This window comes from Prionailurus viverrinus, chromosome A1 (genome assembly GCF_022837055.1).
Source record: "Prionailurus viverrinus isolate Anna chromosome A1, UM_Priviv_1.0, whole genome shotgun sequence".
NCBI lineage: Eukaryota > Metazoa > Chordata > Mammalia > Carnivora > Felidae > Prionailurus > Prionailurus viverrinus.
The window spans coordinates 145,264,463-145,283,029 of record NC_062561.1 but is presented as its reverse complement, the minus strand read 5'-3'; the positions used below and the strand labels follow the sequence as shown (position 1 = coordinate 145,283,029).

Below are 18,567 nucleotides of genomic sequence, written 5' to 3'. Positions count from 1 at the left end.
CAACTCATGCGTGCGCTCTCTCTCTCAAAAATAAACTTAAAAACAAACAAACAAAAAAAACCAATGAGATACTACTAAATGCTTATCAGAATGGCCCAGATCCAAAATAGTGACAACATCAAATGTCAGTGAGGACGGGAACTAAGAGAAACTCCAATTCAATTCTGGGAGGAATGCAAAATGGCTCCACCACTTTGGAAGACAGTTTGGCAGTTGAAACTAAATATACTCTTACCATCCGATCCAGCAATTGCACTATGGTAGTTATCCAAATGAACTTAAAACTATGTCCACACAAAAACCTGGATGTGGATGTTTATAGCAGCTGTATTCATAGTTGGCAAAGTTTGGAAACATGGTATCCTTCAGCAGGTGAATGGATAAAAACTATGGCATACCCAGATATTGGAATATTATTTGGTGCTAAAAAGAAATGAATTGTCAAGCTGTGAAAAACATGGAAAAAATTTAAATACATATTACTAAGAGAGAAAAGCCTATCTGTAAAGGCTATATGATCTCAACTATGTAACATTCTGGGAAAGGCAAAACTTACAGATAACAGTAAAAAGATTAGTGGTCTCTAGGGACTGGAGGTGAGGAAGGGTAAAACAGGCAAAGCACAGAGAATTTTTAGGGCAGTGAAACTGTCGTGCATGATACTACAATGCTAGACACACGTCATTATGCATTGGTCCAAACGCACAGAGTATACAACACCAAGAGCGAACCCTAATGTATACACATGAGCTTTAAGTGAAAATGAAGTGCCAATGTAGGGTCATCGATTATAACACATATGCCAGTCTGGTGGGGGATGATGATAATGGGGGAGGCAGTGCTTGTGTGGGGGCACAGAGTATAGAGGAACTCTGTATTATCTGCCCAATTTTGCTGTGAGCCTAAAACTGCTCTAAAAAATAAAGTTTATTTAAAAAATAATTACATTCCCTGGACCCTAAGCCACACCTACCAAATCAGACAGAAACTTGGAAAGGGATTGTGATCTAAGGAATAAGATTTTTAGCAAATGGCTTTGGAGACAAGATTACTAATGTGTGGGGAGAGGTGAGAAAGAAAAAGGGGACAGAAAATGGAGAAGACAGGAGGCGGAAATTAACAATGACTGACCAATCCGTGTCCCAACCTTAGAGATTCAGATTCAGTACAAGGAGAGTGGAGCCTAGAAATATGCATTTGAAAAGTTCCTGAGGTGATTCTCATAAAGGGAGGGACAGCCGTGATCCAGTGAGGGAGCTTCAGGGAAGGGAGGTTTAAGATAAAGGAAGCAAAATAGTATGCAATATTTCTTTTTTTTCCTGTAATTTATTTTTTTAAATTAATATCCAAGTTAGTTACCACATGGTGCAACAATGATTTCAGGAGTAGATTCATTATTGCCCCTTACCCATTTAGCCCATTCCTCTCCCACAACCCATCCAGCAATCCTCTGTTTGTTCTCTATACTTAAGAGTCTCTTATGTTCTGTCTCCCTCCCTGTTTCTATATTATTTTTGCTTCCCTTCCTTTATGTTCATCTGTATCTTAAAGTCCTCATATGAGTGAAATCATATGATATTTGTCTTTCTCTGACTAATTTTGCTTAGCATAACACCCTCTAGTTCCATCCACGTAGTTGCAAATGGCATACCCATATTTCATTCTTTTTGATTGCTGAGTAATACTCCATTATATATATATATATACATATATATATACACACACACACACACACACACACACACACACACACACACACACATATATACACACACCACATCTTCTTTATCCATTCATCCACCAATGGACATTTGGGCTCTTTCCATACTTTGGCTATTGTTGATAATGTTGCTATAAATACTGGGGTGCATAAACACTGGGGTCCCTTGGAAACAGCATACCTGTATCCCTTGGATAAATACCCACTAGTGCAATTGCTGGGTCATAGGGTAGTTCAATTTTTAATTTTTTGAGGAACTTCCATACTGTTTTCCAGAGTGGTTGTACTGGTTGTTATGTAATATTTCTGATATAGAAGTAAACTGTTCTGAATGTCCAGAAAAAAACAATATAGTCAAAGGCAATGAAGGGAGAATCTGAGCAAAGGACAAAACAACCAGAGAAAGGATTCTTCCTTCCAAGCTCAATAATTATTTCTGCAAGAAGAGAGCCCTGCTGTGTGTCTTATGAAGTCATGTAGGTGCACATTCTTCACCATGATTTCATGGACACAAGGCAGATGACTTCAGGAATGTAGTCCCAAAACAGGTTAGGGAACAAATATCTAACATGCCAATTAGCAGACAGTCACATTTTCTAAATGCCACAATACAAATCATTTATTACGAACAGAAAAAAAAAAAAACTGGAGGGCCTTCGGGATAAAACATCAGTTCATACAATGGGTAAGAAAAAAGTGGATTTTTTAAAGATGATAATCAAAATCTATCAAGTCAGTAAGTGTGCCCATGAAGCAAGATCTATAACTGGGATAACCATATAACGTATTATCCCAAACAGGACATTTTTGAGTGAAAGAGACTTTTAATAACTATGCCGGGAAAAAGGTATAGACCAATACTGTCCGAACCAAACCAGAAAGGATATCCTTGTAATGGTAATACATCTCGGGGCATAATAAACCTAACAATAATCATATATACTAACTGCACAATGTTCCAAAGAGGAATGCACCTTAATTATAAAGTTAGAAACCACAGATGGTATTAATTCAAGCTCCTTTCTCTCTCTACCCATATCCTTGGTGTGAAACATCAAACAGCACTTTTATAATTACATACCGCAGCAGTAATTAATATTGATCTTGGAACTTAGTAAAGGTCAACATTAATTTGTGTACCACATTGGATTTCAATCTAGCCTTTACTCTGGAATTCATGCAGTGGGCACGGTTTCACCAGCCCCATTACCACTACAATCATGACAACAGGCTCAAACTTAAATGAACTGCCAGAATAATTTTTTTTTTTAAGATTTTAAGATATAGTATACTTTCTTATGGATCTTGACCCCTTAGTAAAATGGTGCCTCGATTGTGAAAGGAGTCTTTTCCTTGAGTTTCTAATCTGGAAGGGTTTGGTTTTTCCTTCTCTTTCAACAAACACTTATTGGGGAGTCTACAGTATATGCCACAAGGAGAGAGGAAGCATATACTTGTCAATCCAATGAAAAATATCATTTAGTCAACTGTAATCACCGAGACTAGTGGCTCGCCAACCTGACTGCACATGAGAATTTTCTGGTGGGGGGGCTTTAAAAAGACAATCCTGTGTTGGGGCACCTGGGTGGCTCACTAGGTTGAGTGTCCGACTTCTGATTTCGGCTCGGGTCATGATCTCATGGTTCCTGGGACTGAGCCCTGTGTTGAGCTCTATGCTGAGCATGGAGCTTGCTTGGGATTCTCCCTCCCTCTCTGCTCCTCCCCTGCTCACATGGGCTTTCGGGCTCTCTCTCTCTTACAAAAAAAATAAAAAAGTTAAAAAAAATTACATTAAAAAATTCTGTCTTACTACATAAAAACTGTACATGAACATTCATGGCAGAATTACTCATAAAGCCAAAGAATGGAAACGACCCAAATATGCATCAGCTGATGAATAAATAAAATGTAGTATAAAGCAAAAACGGTTTTCAATAATAAAAAAGAATAAGATACTGTTGCATGCTACCACATGAATGAGCGTTGAAAACAATATGCTAAATGAAAGCCAGATACAAAAGATTCCATATATGGTATGATTCCATTCATATTAAATGTCCAAAAGAGGAAAATCTGTAGTGACAGAAAGCAGATTAATGGCTATCTAGAACTAAGGATTTGGGGGAGGAAAGAAGAGAGACTGCTAATGGGTACAGGTTTCTTTTTTAGAGTAATGATAATGTTCTAAAATTGACTGTAAACATCAGGGAAATAGAAATGAAAACTACAATAAGGTATCACTTTATACCTGTTAAAATGGTTATTATAAAAAAGATGAGTAATAACAAGCATTGGTGAGGACGTAGGGAAAAGTGAACTCTTGTACACTATTGGTAGGAATATAAGCTGGTACAGCCGTTATGCAAAACAGTACGGAGGTTTCTCAAAATATTAAAAACAGAGGGACGCCTGGGTAACTCAATCAGTTAGGCATCTGAGTCTTGATTTCAGCTCAGGTCATGATCTCATACTTCATGATTTTGAGCCCAGCTCCATGCGGACAGCACAGAGTCTGCTTGGGATTCTTTCTCTCCCCCTCTCTCTGCCCCTTCCCCACTCAAGCCTGCACTTACATGCTCTCTCCCAAAGTAAATAAATCAACTTAAAAAAAAATTAAAAACAGAACTACCACATGATCCAGCAATTCTAGTGCTGGGTATGTATCGAAAGGAAATGAAGTTAGTATCTGGAGGGCATTAGAATTGTACCCGTAAGTTTGGTATCTGGAGTATGTACCCAATCAACTGCATTTTTCCTGACAATCTTCATGGCATCTGTACAGTCTTCATGACTGGGACTCTGCCACAACTTTCCCTTCAGTAACCTGATTAGGAATGGGCCTCATCTGGAAATGCAGTTCAGCAGTGCTGGCCTTCTCCCAAACTTGGAGCAGGCCTCTTGCAAACTGGCTGGCCAGCTGATATCAAGAATCTACCTTGCAATAATCCACATTGTCACCTTCCAGACCCTGTGTACTGCCACTGCCTGGGACACACTGCTCCTGGAGCCCATACCTGCTTAAATGCTGACGCTGGTCTGGCCAAGCCAGAGATGGCCCGAAATATCCATCTGGACATTACCAGTGATTGCTGGTCCCTGCAGCTCCCTCAGGCATGGGATTCTTCCTGGATCCATCTCCTTTTCTTGCTGGCCTGCCAGTAAGGTTATAGCACTACCTTGAAAATCTTGTTAGAAAGATTATCAAACATTCAAAATCCTATTGAGTAGTCAAACACTATTTAAAAAGTATTGTTCTTTTTAAAATTTAGATAGTAAATTCCAATAAACTCTGTTTTGAGACATTCTTGAGAATTTCACTGTGTTAATATTTCTGAAGGGATTATGGAATCAATCAAATGGTATCATATGCTAACTTCAAAAAGGCTGGGAACCAGGGGGCTAAAATGTGAGTGACTCAAAAGTGTAGCAACCAACCACTCCTCAGCTTGGGGAGACTATAATGATTTCTGGGTCTAGGGGTCATTGTGAGGGCCACTGTAAGAAATAAACTAAAGACATTAGAAATATGTCTGCCAAATGCGGGGAAGACATTTAACAAGCAGGAATAATAAATGGGTGGAAAACAGAACGGAGAGCCTTCGTGCAAGATCATATACTTAGAAACAAAAAACACATGGATATGAGAAGCCAGGTTGTTAAGTGCTGTGAAAAACTCAGGGACTCAGTCGAACACATGTCACCCTAAACGTGCAAGGAGGCAGTGTTGTCAAGTATCAACAAAGCTAAATACTTTGATTCTGGGGAGATGATACACTTTCTATACTGATTAACAGAGAGATCCCAAATCACTAAGTTCAGTTCTGTGTATATGGTGGGAGAAGCAACCTTGGTTCCATAACTAAACCTAAAAAGTACCAACTGCCAAACAGTGGAGAACCCCAAAATTCAACAAAAAAAAATCAAAATTTATAGCAAGTATTCATTAAATGTTTATTACCTGAATGCATGACAAATAATTTCATCCAACAATTTCTAAATTGCTTAAAACTGTGACAGTATTTAACTTTTCAAATTTCATATCATCTTATTCCTTCTGTGCTCTACTTTCTAAAAGCCTGATGATCTTTTCTATTTCTTATCAAAAATTCTTACGCTTATAGTGAATAAACTGGTAGCATTATAAAATTATTTTAGTTCAAATAGAAAGGTACACTTCTGCTAGACATCTCACTCAGCTGCAAATTAATCTGAACTGGAACAAATAAAAATATGAATTAAATTTTTATGTCACTCTCTGAAAGTTCGTGAACTATATTTTACCATGTTAGGTTTCATTTAGGAGGTGTGATTTTATGTGAAGCTTACTGTTCATGAAGTTTTCTAATGATAGAACAGAAATCTTAATATTCAAAACTGTTTATACTTTTGTAAGACAGCATGACAAGAACCTGGCACAGACTTTCTACACAAAAGGCCTATTTCCAATGGGAATATACCATAGTTCTGATTTTATGCTCACATCACACAAAGATAGGCTGTTACTGGACAGTTGTTTTGTACAGATGGCATTTTTAACTCTCCATGTTTTGTTCACAAGTGTAGTCTTCGTTCTCATCAAGATGAGAAGCCTGAAATTTCTTCCACGTCAAACTCGTCTCTCCACTTTTGCAGGCCTTTTGCATCATTTATCTCCCATAACTTTGCAAAACACTTTAGCCTTTTCCTGGAGAGAAAATAAAACATGATTTATTTTATAAATGAACTGGTTGGGGGACAATACATCTCACTGCAAGCTATAAAAGGTCTATGACTTTGGAATACCAGGCAGGGCTCTGGGGTTAGGAAGTTGTGCCAGCGCCAGCCTTCTAGTGATGCTGTTATAATCAAGGACTCAGGCTGCTGACTGCCACTACTGCCTCCAAGGAGGGGAGAACCCAGCTTGTTCTAACTCAGGCCACAGGCTATGCTCACAGGATGAAAAGTAAAACCGATTTTATAACGTAAAGCTAGCTACTGAAAGAGCAGAATGCTGCGGTGCCTGGGTGGCTCAGTCGGTTAAGCGTCCAACTTCAGCTCAGGTCACGATCTCGCAGTCCGTGAGTTTGAGCCCCGCGTCGGGCTCTGGGCTGATGGCTCAGAGCCTGGAGGCTTCTTCCGATTCTGTGTCTCCCTCTCTCTCTGCCCCTCCCCTGTTCATGCTCTGTCTCTCTCTGTCTCAAAAATAAATAAAACATTAAAAAAAAAAAAGAGCAGAATGCCAACAGAACACAGACATAATTTTTTCTGTAGAAGAACTGCCAGGTAAGTGTTTAGGGTTTGGAGCCAGAGTACCTGAATTCCAGTCACTGCTCCACCACTGAATAGTTATGGGACCCTGGTTTCCTGGTTGATTTCCTACCCTTGCTTGGCCTCGTTTTCCCAAACTACCGTATGGGAATAATGACAGTACCTATCTCACAAGGCTGTCGTAAGGATTCAGTTAAGGTATGTAAAGCAGTAAGAATAGTAACTGGCACTGTGTCTAGGCTGCTGCAAATGACTGCTTGACTTGTTTCTGTGCACAGCAAGCATTCAATAAATATTAGCTACTCTAACAAAGCTACACAAATGCACAAGATTCCCCTTGGTTTCTTTGATCTTGCCAATGGAAGTGATGTGATAAACACTTTCAGTAAAAGGTAAAATAATGAAAATAGTGTCCTAATAAATGATCACCCCAATGCACCCTAATAAATTATTCCACCCCAATGCAACCTCTTCTGACAATTCTCTATCTTGTCCAGATTATAGATTTCAAAATATTACACAGTAGTTGGAAGAGTTAAACTATTATAGTCTGAATTTTATTGCTCTTGCTATTATATAGGATATATAGCAGCAGTAAGTATAAACTATCATATTTTATTGCCACCTTGCATATATATCCCTTTGTAGTAAAGTTTTATTCTAGTTTCTCCAGGGAAAAAGAAAAATAATAAAATAAAATAATTTTTCTTGGACTTTGCAGAGAACTAAGGGCTTATCTTTAAACTCTCATAATAAATAATTACTGTTCTAATTGGGCATTGTGGAAATGATCCAAAAGAGAGTGTCAACAGAAGAAGCTGCATGTCATTTATACTATTCCAGCACTTGGGACTTGGTCAACCACCATTTACCATTGCAAAGCGTAGAGTGCCACGGGAGAACCACAGGAGAAAGGACCTGGAGGAGTTGGCTGCACAACTACACTGTAGTACACAAGTTGGCAACTGTTTAACTAATATTAGGTATTACTATTTCAGTATTTAAATTTGGTTATGATTTCCAGGACTAAAAATGTTTCTTACAGTATGGTGACCAGACAAGATTTTCTATTTGACCAACAGTCTATTCCCTCATGCCAGGCAGTAATGTCTTGTCCCGGGCAGATCAGACTCTCCACCTAGTACAGGGCTGGGGAAGGAGATGGATGAAGAAAGAGCTTATGTCCTTCTATAACAAAATCTTGTATTTGGGGGAAAAAAGGTACAATTTATTATTTTTAATAGGATATTTTCCTAGGAATATCTTCTTTCCAAAGTATATTTATTTATATTAAGATTAGTTAATACACTGACTATATATATACTGGCTGGATACCAAGGGTAAAAAGTAGAATACATTCACATAAACAGTCTAGGTGACAGAAAGAAGGCAGTTTAGAAGGAAAATCTTGTCACAAAAGAAGTGACAAGGGGATACTGACTACAATTACGTAGTTCTATGATACTATTATTTTCATTCATGTCCTGACAGAATTCTTAATCTCTGAATGCAATATAAGAATAAAAGAAGTACTCTAAAGGTTTTAAATGTCGTTTCTTTTAGTAATTTGCTATATAACTGAATGTTTTAAGCAACTAACATGTTGGCACACAGTAAGGAGTTAACTTAGTTCTTTAGAAAAATGACTGAAAAACCAATATAGCAACTCAACAGATAAAGATCTGAGCAGAGAAGGCGGACTGAATTCACATGAGCTTTTCAAAGATCTGTTTTCATTTTATTGTAATTAAATGTTTCAGAATATTTGAAGAGATGTTTAAAGGTAAACCTTATGTTCATTTACAGGACAATCCTCTTCCTGCTGGACAATGTGGAAGGTTTATGAACCAAAAACTGTTAACACAATCATTCTGACCTTTTCATATTTACTAATCCTTCTAATTCTTTTGACTTGCTAGCTGCTTTCTTTAATATTTCTTCAGGAACATCTGCTAGTTTAGCCACATTTAGTCCATAACTCCTTGCTGCAATTCCTCTGGTTATTTGATAAAGAAATGTGACAAAATCAGGGACTTGTTCTTCACCTACAAATTAAAAAAAAAAAAAAAAAAAGGAGATAAAGGAAACCATGCCTGAAAGCTGAAAGTAGAAGATTAAATAAGACCTATAAGTTCTTACAACTTCAATTAAAATTTGCAATCTGAAAAAGAAACACCCAAAAGCTCACCTAAAAGCGTTTTTTGTTTTTTGGTTTTTTTTTTAAGATTTTGTTTTTAAGTGATCTCTACACTCATCATGGGTCTCGAGTTTACAAACTCGAGGTCAAGAGTCACATGCTCTACCAACTGAGCCAGTCACGTGCCCCCACCTAAAAGGGTTTTTAACAATGCTTTGGGGTAAGCTAGATTTATTTCATTTTACGCTGCTGGCTAAAAAATTTGGACTCTACTGCTATTATCAGAAAGAGAATAATTCTGATACATAGTACAATATAATTTCTCCTTTAAAAGAGACGAAAAAAAGTTTTTTCAGTAAAAGAATGTGCTCGCTAAATGGTCTTGTATGTAATACACTCTGCAAAGTAAAATACATAAGACATATTTCTAAGAATGCTAAAAACAAAACAGCAAAAAACACATAAAGAAATACAACATGTTACACAGTTTAATAACAAGACTGAGAAATTCCAGTTTATTAAATATATTGGGTTAACTAAGAGTTCTATATTCAAGTGAATATTATTCAGTACCACTCAGCTCCCACTTAGGACTAAAGGGTTTATTGCCCCAGCTGTCAGGGAAGTTGTTAGCCCACAATCTTCAGCTATATCCCCTTTTTGGGAGTCACCTCAGCTCAGTCCCAGACCTGCTTCACCTGAGGTCATGTCCTTTCTAGGGTAGCCTGCACCTCAATAGATAGCTATGGGGGTTGGCAGACAGCTTCTAAGGTGGCCACCAAAGAACCCTGCTTCCTGGTGCTCATGCCCTTGTGTCATTCTATGCCCTTGAGGGTGGGCAGAACCTAATGACTTACTTCTAATGAACAAAACATGGCAAAAATGATGTGTTGTCATTTCTTTTTTTTTTTTTAACTCTTATTTATTATTGAGAGACAGACACAGAGCATGAGCAAGGGAGGGGCACACAGAGAGGGAGACACAGAATCCAAAGCAGGCTCCAGGCTCCGAGCTATCAGCACAGAGCCCGACGTGGGGCTCGAACCCATGAACTGTGAGATCATGACCTGAGCCAAAGTTGGACGCTTAACTGACTGAGCCACCCAGGCGCCCCATGCGTTGTCATTTCTAAGATTAGATTACAAAAGACCATGTGGCCTCTGTCCTGGGCACTTTCAGTTTCTTGCTTATTTGCTCTGAGAGAAGCCAATTGCCATATGGTGGGCTGCCTTATGAAGAAGCCCACGTGGAAAGAAACTGATGTCTCTGACCAAGAGCCACATGAGTAAACTTGAAAGTAGATTTTCTATGCTTGTCAGCAGTCATGTAAGAGGTCTGGGAAGTAAACTCCCCCAGTCAAACCTTGAAGTGATGACTGACCTAGCCAACCTTGATAATAGTCTTGTGAGAAACCATGAGGTTGAAGTGTCCATCTAAGCTGTCCCTGGATTCCTGACCCAGAGAAATGATCAGATGATAAATGTTTACTGTTTTAAGCTATGCTGTGGGGTAACCCATGACAATATGTTTGTTATGTGACAACAGCTAACTAATAAGGAGTAGAAAGGTCACACTCCCTCTCCCCAGGTTGAGGTAACTCTCATGGACCAATCCCATCTCACAGCTCTCTATAAGGGTGGCTGAAGCCAGCTCGGTCCTACCCAATCCAGCCCTCAGATGTTGATCATGAGAGCACTCCCAATCAACACCTGGCACAGAAATCTCAGAATCTGCTCCCTGAGGAACCCAGTCTACCACACAAATACATGCACATAAATTAAAAACTTCTAAAGAACTGGGATATAATAAAGTACAATAATATAAAGATAAAGCTGCACAGTTTAATCTTTGATAACTCTAAAGCACCTCAAGATTATGCAGCTTTTATTATGAAATTCAATCTAATTTGCACTGTGTTGCCAAAATGCCCAAAATGAACCAGATTTTTAATGATTTCTGAGACCCTATGTTTACTAAAACTTATTGTAAGTTTATCAAGAGCTTTTTCTCATACATTATGTCATTTGAGAAATGTGTATGCTTTATTCTTTTATCAGCTAACAACTAAAAAGCATAACCAAGAAAAAGGATAATGGAATATTCTTTAACCTCCTAGAAGAATTCAGCAACAAATAACACTGTTCTAAGGCTGAAAGTGGGAGGTGGAAAGAATGCTGGCACTCTCAGGAATACAGACTAAAATTCTCATTACAAAGCACTAAGAATACCTTTTGACTCCAAATAAAACTCAAGGAACACAAAGAGCAGGTGAGGAGGTGGGTGGAAATAGACTAGGAAAGAAGCATGAAGAAACCAGTGCCTGCTAACCTGGGTACTTTTTTGTTACTCTTTGCTGCTCACATGACCACAAGTGAAGTAAACAGCAGCAGGCATTCAAAAAAGCAAACTCTTCTCATCCTTAAGACAAAAAAGTCTATCACTTCCACTGGCTTAGTGCTAACTAAAGTCCCTACCTCCAGCCTCTACTCCATAACCTAGCCTCCATGCTAGTCCTTGTCATTCATCTGTCTGTCCATTCATTATCCATCCACCCATCCATCCATCCATCCTATCCTTTCCTGAAAGCCTACTAAATGTCACAAAACCCCCATAGTTAAAATTTGCTTTGCTGATGGCTTTTTTTCTTCATATATATGGCTATACAATGCTTTTTATATCTAATATAGCTATACATTTTATAGCTGTATTATATATTAATATATATTAAATATATAAATTATTAATTATATATTAATGTTTATATATAAATTAGAGTAAGATAAAGATTTACAAATAATATATAAATATATAAACACATTTAAATAAAAATATATTTTATAGCTATATTATATAAAATATTATATTGCTCTAAATAAGTTAACGTATCTCAGTACAAACAGGTGCTGAATTTGTCATCATATACTGGTCTCTACCGTAGTACTCATTATGGTAGTTTTCACACCATCAAGGTAAATAATGTGACCACTCTTCCATAATCACATTAGGGAGTTTTTATAGTTATGTTGTACATCAATACTGTCCTTCACGCCTCTTAGAGAGGAGAAGGGGAAAGAGTGTGTGTGTGTGTGTGTGTGTGTGTGTGTGTGTGTGTGTGTGTGTGTGATGGCAATGTGGAGGCAAGAGAGCTAGATGTGAGAGAAGACAATAAATAAAAGTGCTTGGCTGCTAGGAATTTACCCAAGGGATACAGGAGTACTGATGCATAGGGGCACTTGTACCCCAATGTTTACAGCAGCACTCTCAACATTAGCCAAACTATGGAAAGAGCCTAAATGTCCATCAACTAATGAATGGATAAAGAAATTGTGGTTTATATACACAATGGAGTACTATGTGGCAATGAGAAAGAATGAAATATGGCCTTTTGTAGCAACGTGGATGGAACTGGAGAGTGTGATGCTAAGTGAAATAAGCCATACAGAGAAAGACAGATACCATATGTTTTCACTCTTACGTGGATCCTGAGAAACTTAACAGGAACCCATGGGGGAGGGGAAGGGAAAAAAAAAAAAGAGGTTAGAGTGGGAGAGAGCCAAAGCATAAGAGACTCTTAAAAACTGAGAACAAACTGAAGTTTGATGGGGGATGGGTGATGGGTATTGAAGAGGGCATCTTTTGGGATGAGCACTGGGCGTTTTATGGAAACCATTTTGATAATAAATCTCATATATTGAAAAAATAAAAGAAAAAAAGATAAAACTGCTTGGTGGGGACTTCACTTGTAAGCTATAACCATTTCCTAAAAGGATACTACTGAGAAGTTTATGTGACATTGCTTAGAGTCAGTGAAAGTAATAATTCATGTTCCTGCTTGTTACAAGGGAACTTAACAAAATTTGTTTGAAAGCCAAATTTCTCTAGGCAGTTATTAAAGAGATGTGTGCTGATCAAATAGTTTCTGAAGTCGCTTTTGGGACAGATTCATAAAATTTAGAGGTGGATGAAGTTAGGTAACTTTTCCAAGAATTTATAGACTAGAATAAAAATACATGTTTCTTACTACCAGGTAATTGCTTCATCTACCTCACTATGGGAAATTAGAACACAGTATCTTAGAAGCCACCCAAAAGGCCTTTGGGGCACTTGACTATGCAATGGCCTCTAATTTAGACAGCAGAGGAGTTAGGTTAGAGGTAATGGATGAAACACAAATGTAGCAGGAACAACACCGGAAGTAATCAGACAATGGAGTAATGCTTCAACATTTTGAGTGAAAGCTACTTTCAACCCCAAATTCCTAGCTAAATAATAAATCAAGTATGAAGGGATACTGAAGACATTTTCATTCCTGCAAAATCTCCATTTACCTCCTTAAGTTGTATTATTAGTAGGGCATCCAAAATCTTTTCCAACCCCAAGAAAACCCTGATTTTATATGGAATTAACTCAAGGGATAATGTCCTCATACCAAGTTCCAAAAATTGATCCTGGTTAATCTAGGCTAATCAAAGTCATCCTTGCCATTCTCACTTCTAGGAACTGGTTTAAGAATGAGCATGTGATTCAATTCTGAAAAGGAGATGGGACAGTGATGAGAAGCCAGTGAGCATATGAGAAAAGTTCTCTTGCTCCTAAGAGTCACAGGAAATGCTGGTCCCTTTTTGTCCTTTGGACAGTGTCAGTTCTGGGTTTGATACATGAAAGAGCCACAGCCACCCTGTCACTAGCCTGATGATAAAGCCAACAAGGCAGGAAAACAGAGCCTAGAGAATTGCAAAGAAGAGGAGCTGAAGCCCACTCTTCCTCTGGGGTTCCTGTAATGTGAGATTATTTACATTCTTGTGAGTGGAGCCCTTGTGAATCTAAGTGTTCTTTTACTGGCAATCAAATGCACAGAAGGTGGGATAAGAGAATTCCTAGGATGCTGGTAAAGGCAGGTCTCAGGACAACAGCTGTGCAGCAGGGCTAGGGAGCAAACAGTTCAGATGAGCAGGACAAAGGGCTCCAGGAGGAATGGTGGAACCGATAGTTGTGTCATCTGGAAAAGTGCCTAGAGAGGCATTTTACAAAGCTATTGGAAGGTTCAGGGAGAGTCACATACAGACTCAAATAGAAGAATGAACTGAAAACAAGGCAATTATGACCTTCAAAAATACAAAGAACAAAAAAGCTGCAAGACAAAGAGAATGCACTTGTCCTCATACGTGGCTCATGAGTAAGCAATCCTTACTGGCAACAACAGTGAAAACTATGAAGAGGAATGAGACCAAAGGCACCTGGAATGAGTACAGTGGAAGGTCAAAGCAGGGAAGGCTGCAGACTCCCATCCAGCACGATGAGAAGCCAAATAGTAATGTGTCAAGGTGATGAACCCAGAGATAGGAAGATCAGCCTATTATTTAGAGAAATGGAAGAAAGGAAAGAAAGAGTTGGAAGCAGCCGCCTTGGCAATGGATGGGGAGGGGGCATGGGTGAAGGCCAGAAGCAGAGGTCTACCGCCTGTTAGCCAGAGCCTTTTAGCATTATTTAATGCTTAAAATTATGCTCATGAATAAACATTTAAATCAACAGGATAAAATGCCAAAACACTTATGGCTTAGTAGTCTGTTCACATAAACGCTTATCAATGACCCTTCCCTGATGGTGAACTCTTATTTATCCCACTGGGTTTTAGCTTATAAGCTCCTCCTGTCATTTTGGATGCAGATTAATAGACATGAAACTGCTTCCATGAGAGAATTTATGATGTGTTTTTCAAGGCTGCGTAGTGGTGAAAGGCAAGGATTGCCTAATATTACATTTATCTAAGGTCGAGGGCTTTGTTTTATTTGGGCCAGCTGCCTGATTTCTTTTTCAGGTCCATCTTTATTACTTTTCCAAAATAAAATTTGGACTCTGGAGTGTCTTGGATAATGAATTTTCCATTATAGCACAGCAACTGTGTAAACCATCACTGGCCCAAAAGTTGGGAGCTTAAAAAAATTACTACTGAACAGGAAAATAAAATTATACTAAAATTGACTACATTACTTAACAGCACTTGAATTTATTTCTATTGGCTAATGATGTTCTTTTTCATGAAATGTCTCAGTCGTGTGACACTAGTACATAGTGGAAAGGGTAGGTAAAATACTGTAGGCCCCACATACCATTTTCACAGAGTAGAAAAGAACCTGCAAGCAGATTTTTGATTCTAGGCTCAGTTCACCCAAGTGGCCCACAGGGGCTGGCCACTTTACCTGAGATTCAGGTTCCTTGTCAAGTTAAGATAAAACATATGTCCAGTATAGAATACTGGGGATGGTATTTGGGGAAATACAATGGACATTTCTTTTTTTTTTTTTTTAATTTTTTTTTCAACGTTTTTATTTATTTTTGGGACAGAGAGAGACAGAGCATGAATGGGGGAGGGGCAGAGAGAGAGGGAGACACAGAATCGGAAACAGGCTCCAGGCTCTGAGCCATCAGCCCAGAGCCCGACGCGGGGCTCGAACTCACGGACCGCGAGATCGTGACCTGGCTGAAGTCGGACGCTTAACCGACTGTGCCACCCAGGCGCCCCTACAATGGACATTTCTAAAGGTGACTAATACCCTTGACGGTTAGGGTATCTTTCCTGAGATGCATCTAAGAGTAAAACCTACACGTTGCCCCTGACCCCATCTTCTTCTTGTAGTAAAATGAGGTAAGAAAGACCAGAGAAGCACTCAGAGGTTGTGAAGATAAAAGTACATTCTCCTTGACCCGAAGCTTAGAGAAAATGAATTTGGACAAATGTCATTTATAATCAACATTCACAGCTTTTACTTAATAAGAAGTTCATGTACGTATGATTTTCGAGTTATCAAATATGAAAACCAAAAACATTCCAGTTTTACTTACTGCAAGCATTATTTCGTACCTGGATCCTCTTTGCTTTCATCCTCATTGACCAAGAATCCCATGTGATAATTTCCCACCTGTTGTAAGTAACTTTTTTCTAATTCACAAACTGATGGATAATGGGTGACAAACAAGGTTAAGGATTTCACCTAAAGCAGTAAGACATAATAAATGTTATTTTATTTTTAAATTTTATTTCAAACTTTTCTTCAATTTAGTTTTGAAAAAGTTCAAAACTTCATGAACGTTGCAATGAATGTTCATTTTTCTTTAGCTAGACAACCACCTGTTAATATTTTGCCATAACACACACACACACACACACACACACACACACACACACACACACACTTTCCTGAACCATGTGAGAACTGCAGACATGACACTTCATCCCTACCTACATACAGGAAAACCTTGGACTGCGAGTAACATGTTCTGCAAGACAAGCAAACATTTCTAATAAATTCTGACTTGATCAATGAGCCATGCCTTACAATATGAGTAGTACGTGACGCTCAATGTTACATGATCACATGAAGCCAATGCATCTTCTCTCTCTCTCTCTTGCTACATGATTGTGGGTGATCGTCTCCCATGCTCAAATGCTTGGTCTCAAGCACTGTGTTTGGCACAGTGATTTTTCAGAACACTGGAAAGTGCCCACAACCAGTTTATTTTTTGTCACTTCAAAGCACCTATGGACACTCTTGTTTTTCCATATAAGAGTAAGCTTAGGAATGCTCTGCTTCATTCTAGGTCAGGTTGTCTGCAGATATAGACTCTCTCCTCTGTTGTCTTATTGCCAGTTACATTAAGTATAGTATATGATAAGAGTTTATTAATACTGCACCGTAGTCAACATTCGTTAGTGATAGTGAAAGTCGTCCTACACAATAACCCTCCTCTCTCTTGTTTTCAAAGATAAGTGCAGGTTAATTGGCTTATTTCTCTTTATATTTTGTATTTTCTTTATTATTTTATATTATATTACAGTATTATAATCATTTTTATATGAATATTTTTGGGTTGTGGAACGAATCATCTGAGTTTCCATGATTTCTTATGGGAAATTCACTTTGATATACAAGTGCTTTGGATTACAAGCATGTTTCTGGAATGAATTATGCTCACAAACCAAGGTTTTACTGTACTTAGAATTCTGTCTTCTAAGAACAAAAACATTCTCCTACTGATTTAATCAGAATTATTACAATCAAGAAATTTAACACAGGTATATCATTATTATCTAACATGAGTCCACAAATTTCCCTAATTGTCCCAGTAATATTCTTTATACATGTTCTTTGTATTAAAAAAAAAAAAAAAATCGGGGGCGCCTGGGTGGCGCAGTCGGTTGAGCGTCCGACTTCAGCCAGGTCACGATCTCGCAGTCCGTGAGTTCGAGCCCCACGTCGGGCTCTGGGCTGATGGCTCAGAGCCTGGAGCCTGTTTCCAATTCTGTGTCTCCCTCTCTCTCTGCCCCTCCCCCGCTCATGCTCTGTCTCTGTCCCAAAAATAAATAAAAAAAAAAAAAAACGTTGAAAAAAATTAAAAAAAAAAAAAAAAAAGAAAAAAAAAATCAAGGATCATGCCATGCACTTAGTCATGTCTCTATAGTCCCCATCAATCTAGAAGAGTTCCTAGCCTTTCTTTTTCATCTTTATGACATTAATGTTTTTGAAATATCCAGGAGTTGTTTTGCATAATGTCTCTCAATTTGGATTTGGCTGATTGTTTCCTCCTAATAAGCTTAAACCTTACTGCCAGAAATATTACACATATTTATGTGGGTGATGTACTCATTTCAGCACATCATATCAGGAGGCATATGATGTCAATTTGACCCATTATTGGGGATGATAAATTTGCTTATTTGGTTTAAGTAAGTGCCCAGAAAATTTCTTCACTATACTAACACCTCTCTCCTTTGTAATTAATAAATAACCTGTGGAGTAGTACTTTGAGATTGTGTGAATATTCTCTTCCTCAACAATCTTTCATCCAAAAGTTTTACCATCCATTGCTCATCACTGCCTGAATGAGTTATTATTGCAGTGACTCGTAAATGCTGATTTTAAAAAATTCTCTCTGTATTTATTAGTTGGTATTCTATAAAGAGGAGCTTTTCTTTCTCCTCACCCTAATCCCATCATTTTAAAGTTTACTTTTGTTTTGTTAGTATTAATATGGATTTGTGGATTTTTAATAAGCATTATTTTAAAGCACACATATTATGTATTCTAGAAATCCCAAAGTTCTTAAATCTTAAAAGAAGCTAATGCCAAATCTTGGTCTAAATATTAGCAGAAGAGGGTAATTAAATCAAAGCACTCCAGGTCTGATTCATCTGCCAATCACCTCATTAAAAGTCAGAACATGTGCCTTCTCTCTTATAACAATTACAAAAAAAACAACCACCCCCCCCCCCCCCCCGCGAAAAAACCTATTAAGGCAGGATTTCTTTGATGAACTGCTCTTAAAATCTGCCCTGAAGGGTCTTCAGACCAGCTGTCTCAAGGATGTCCATTCCCTGAGCTGATAGGCATTTCTAACCAGAAGACCTAAGGGTTTGGGTCACAACACAGCTCTCCTCAAGGCCATTTTCAGCTTGCAGCCGAAA

At 38.3% G+C, this 18,567-nt stretch overlaps 1 protein-coding gene across 7 annotated transcripts in view; it reads right to left on the bottom strand.

Annotated features, from left to right (window-relative positions):
• Positions 1–5,650: 5,650 nt before the first annotated feature.
• The window catches only part of MSH3 (mutS homolog 3), a 190,936-nt gene continuing 178,019 nt past the window's right edge, over positions 5,651–18,567 (bottom strand). For 5 of the 7 annotated variants that reach the window (XM_047858749.1, XM_047858760.1, XM_047858733.1 and 2 more), the window contains 3 exons: positions 15,967–16,096; positions 8,844–9,012; positions 5,651–6,404 (listed from right to left, as the gene is read on the bottom strand). In XM_047858749.1, the coding sequence (XP_047714705.1) occupies positions 6,296–6,404; positions 8,844–9,012; positions 15,967–16,096 (408 nt within the window). In that variant the 3' untranslated portion in view covers positions 5,651–6,295. Of the gene's footprint in view, positions 6,405–8,842; positions 9,013–15,966; positions 16,097–18,567 lie in introns of those variants that run through there. The other 2 variants (XM_047858754.1, XR_007152176.1) reach the window with 2 other exon arrangements.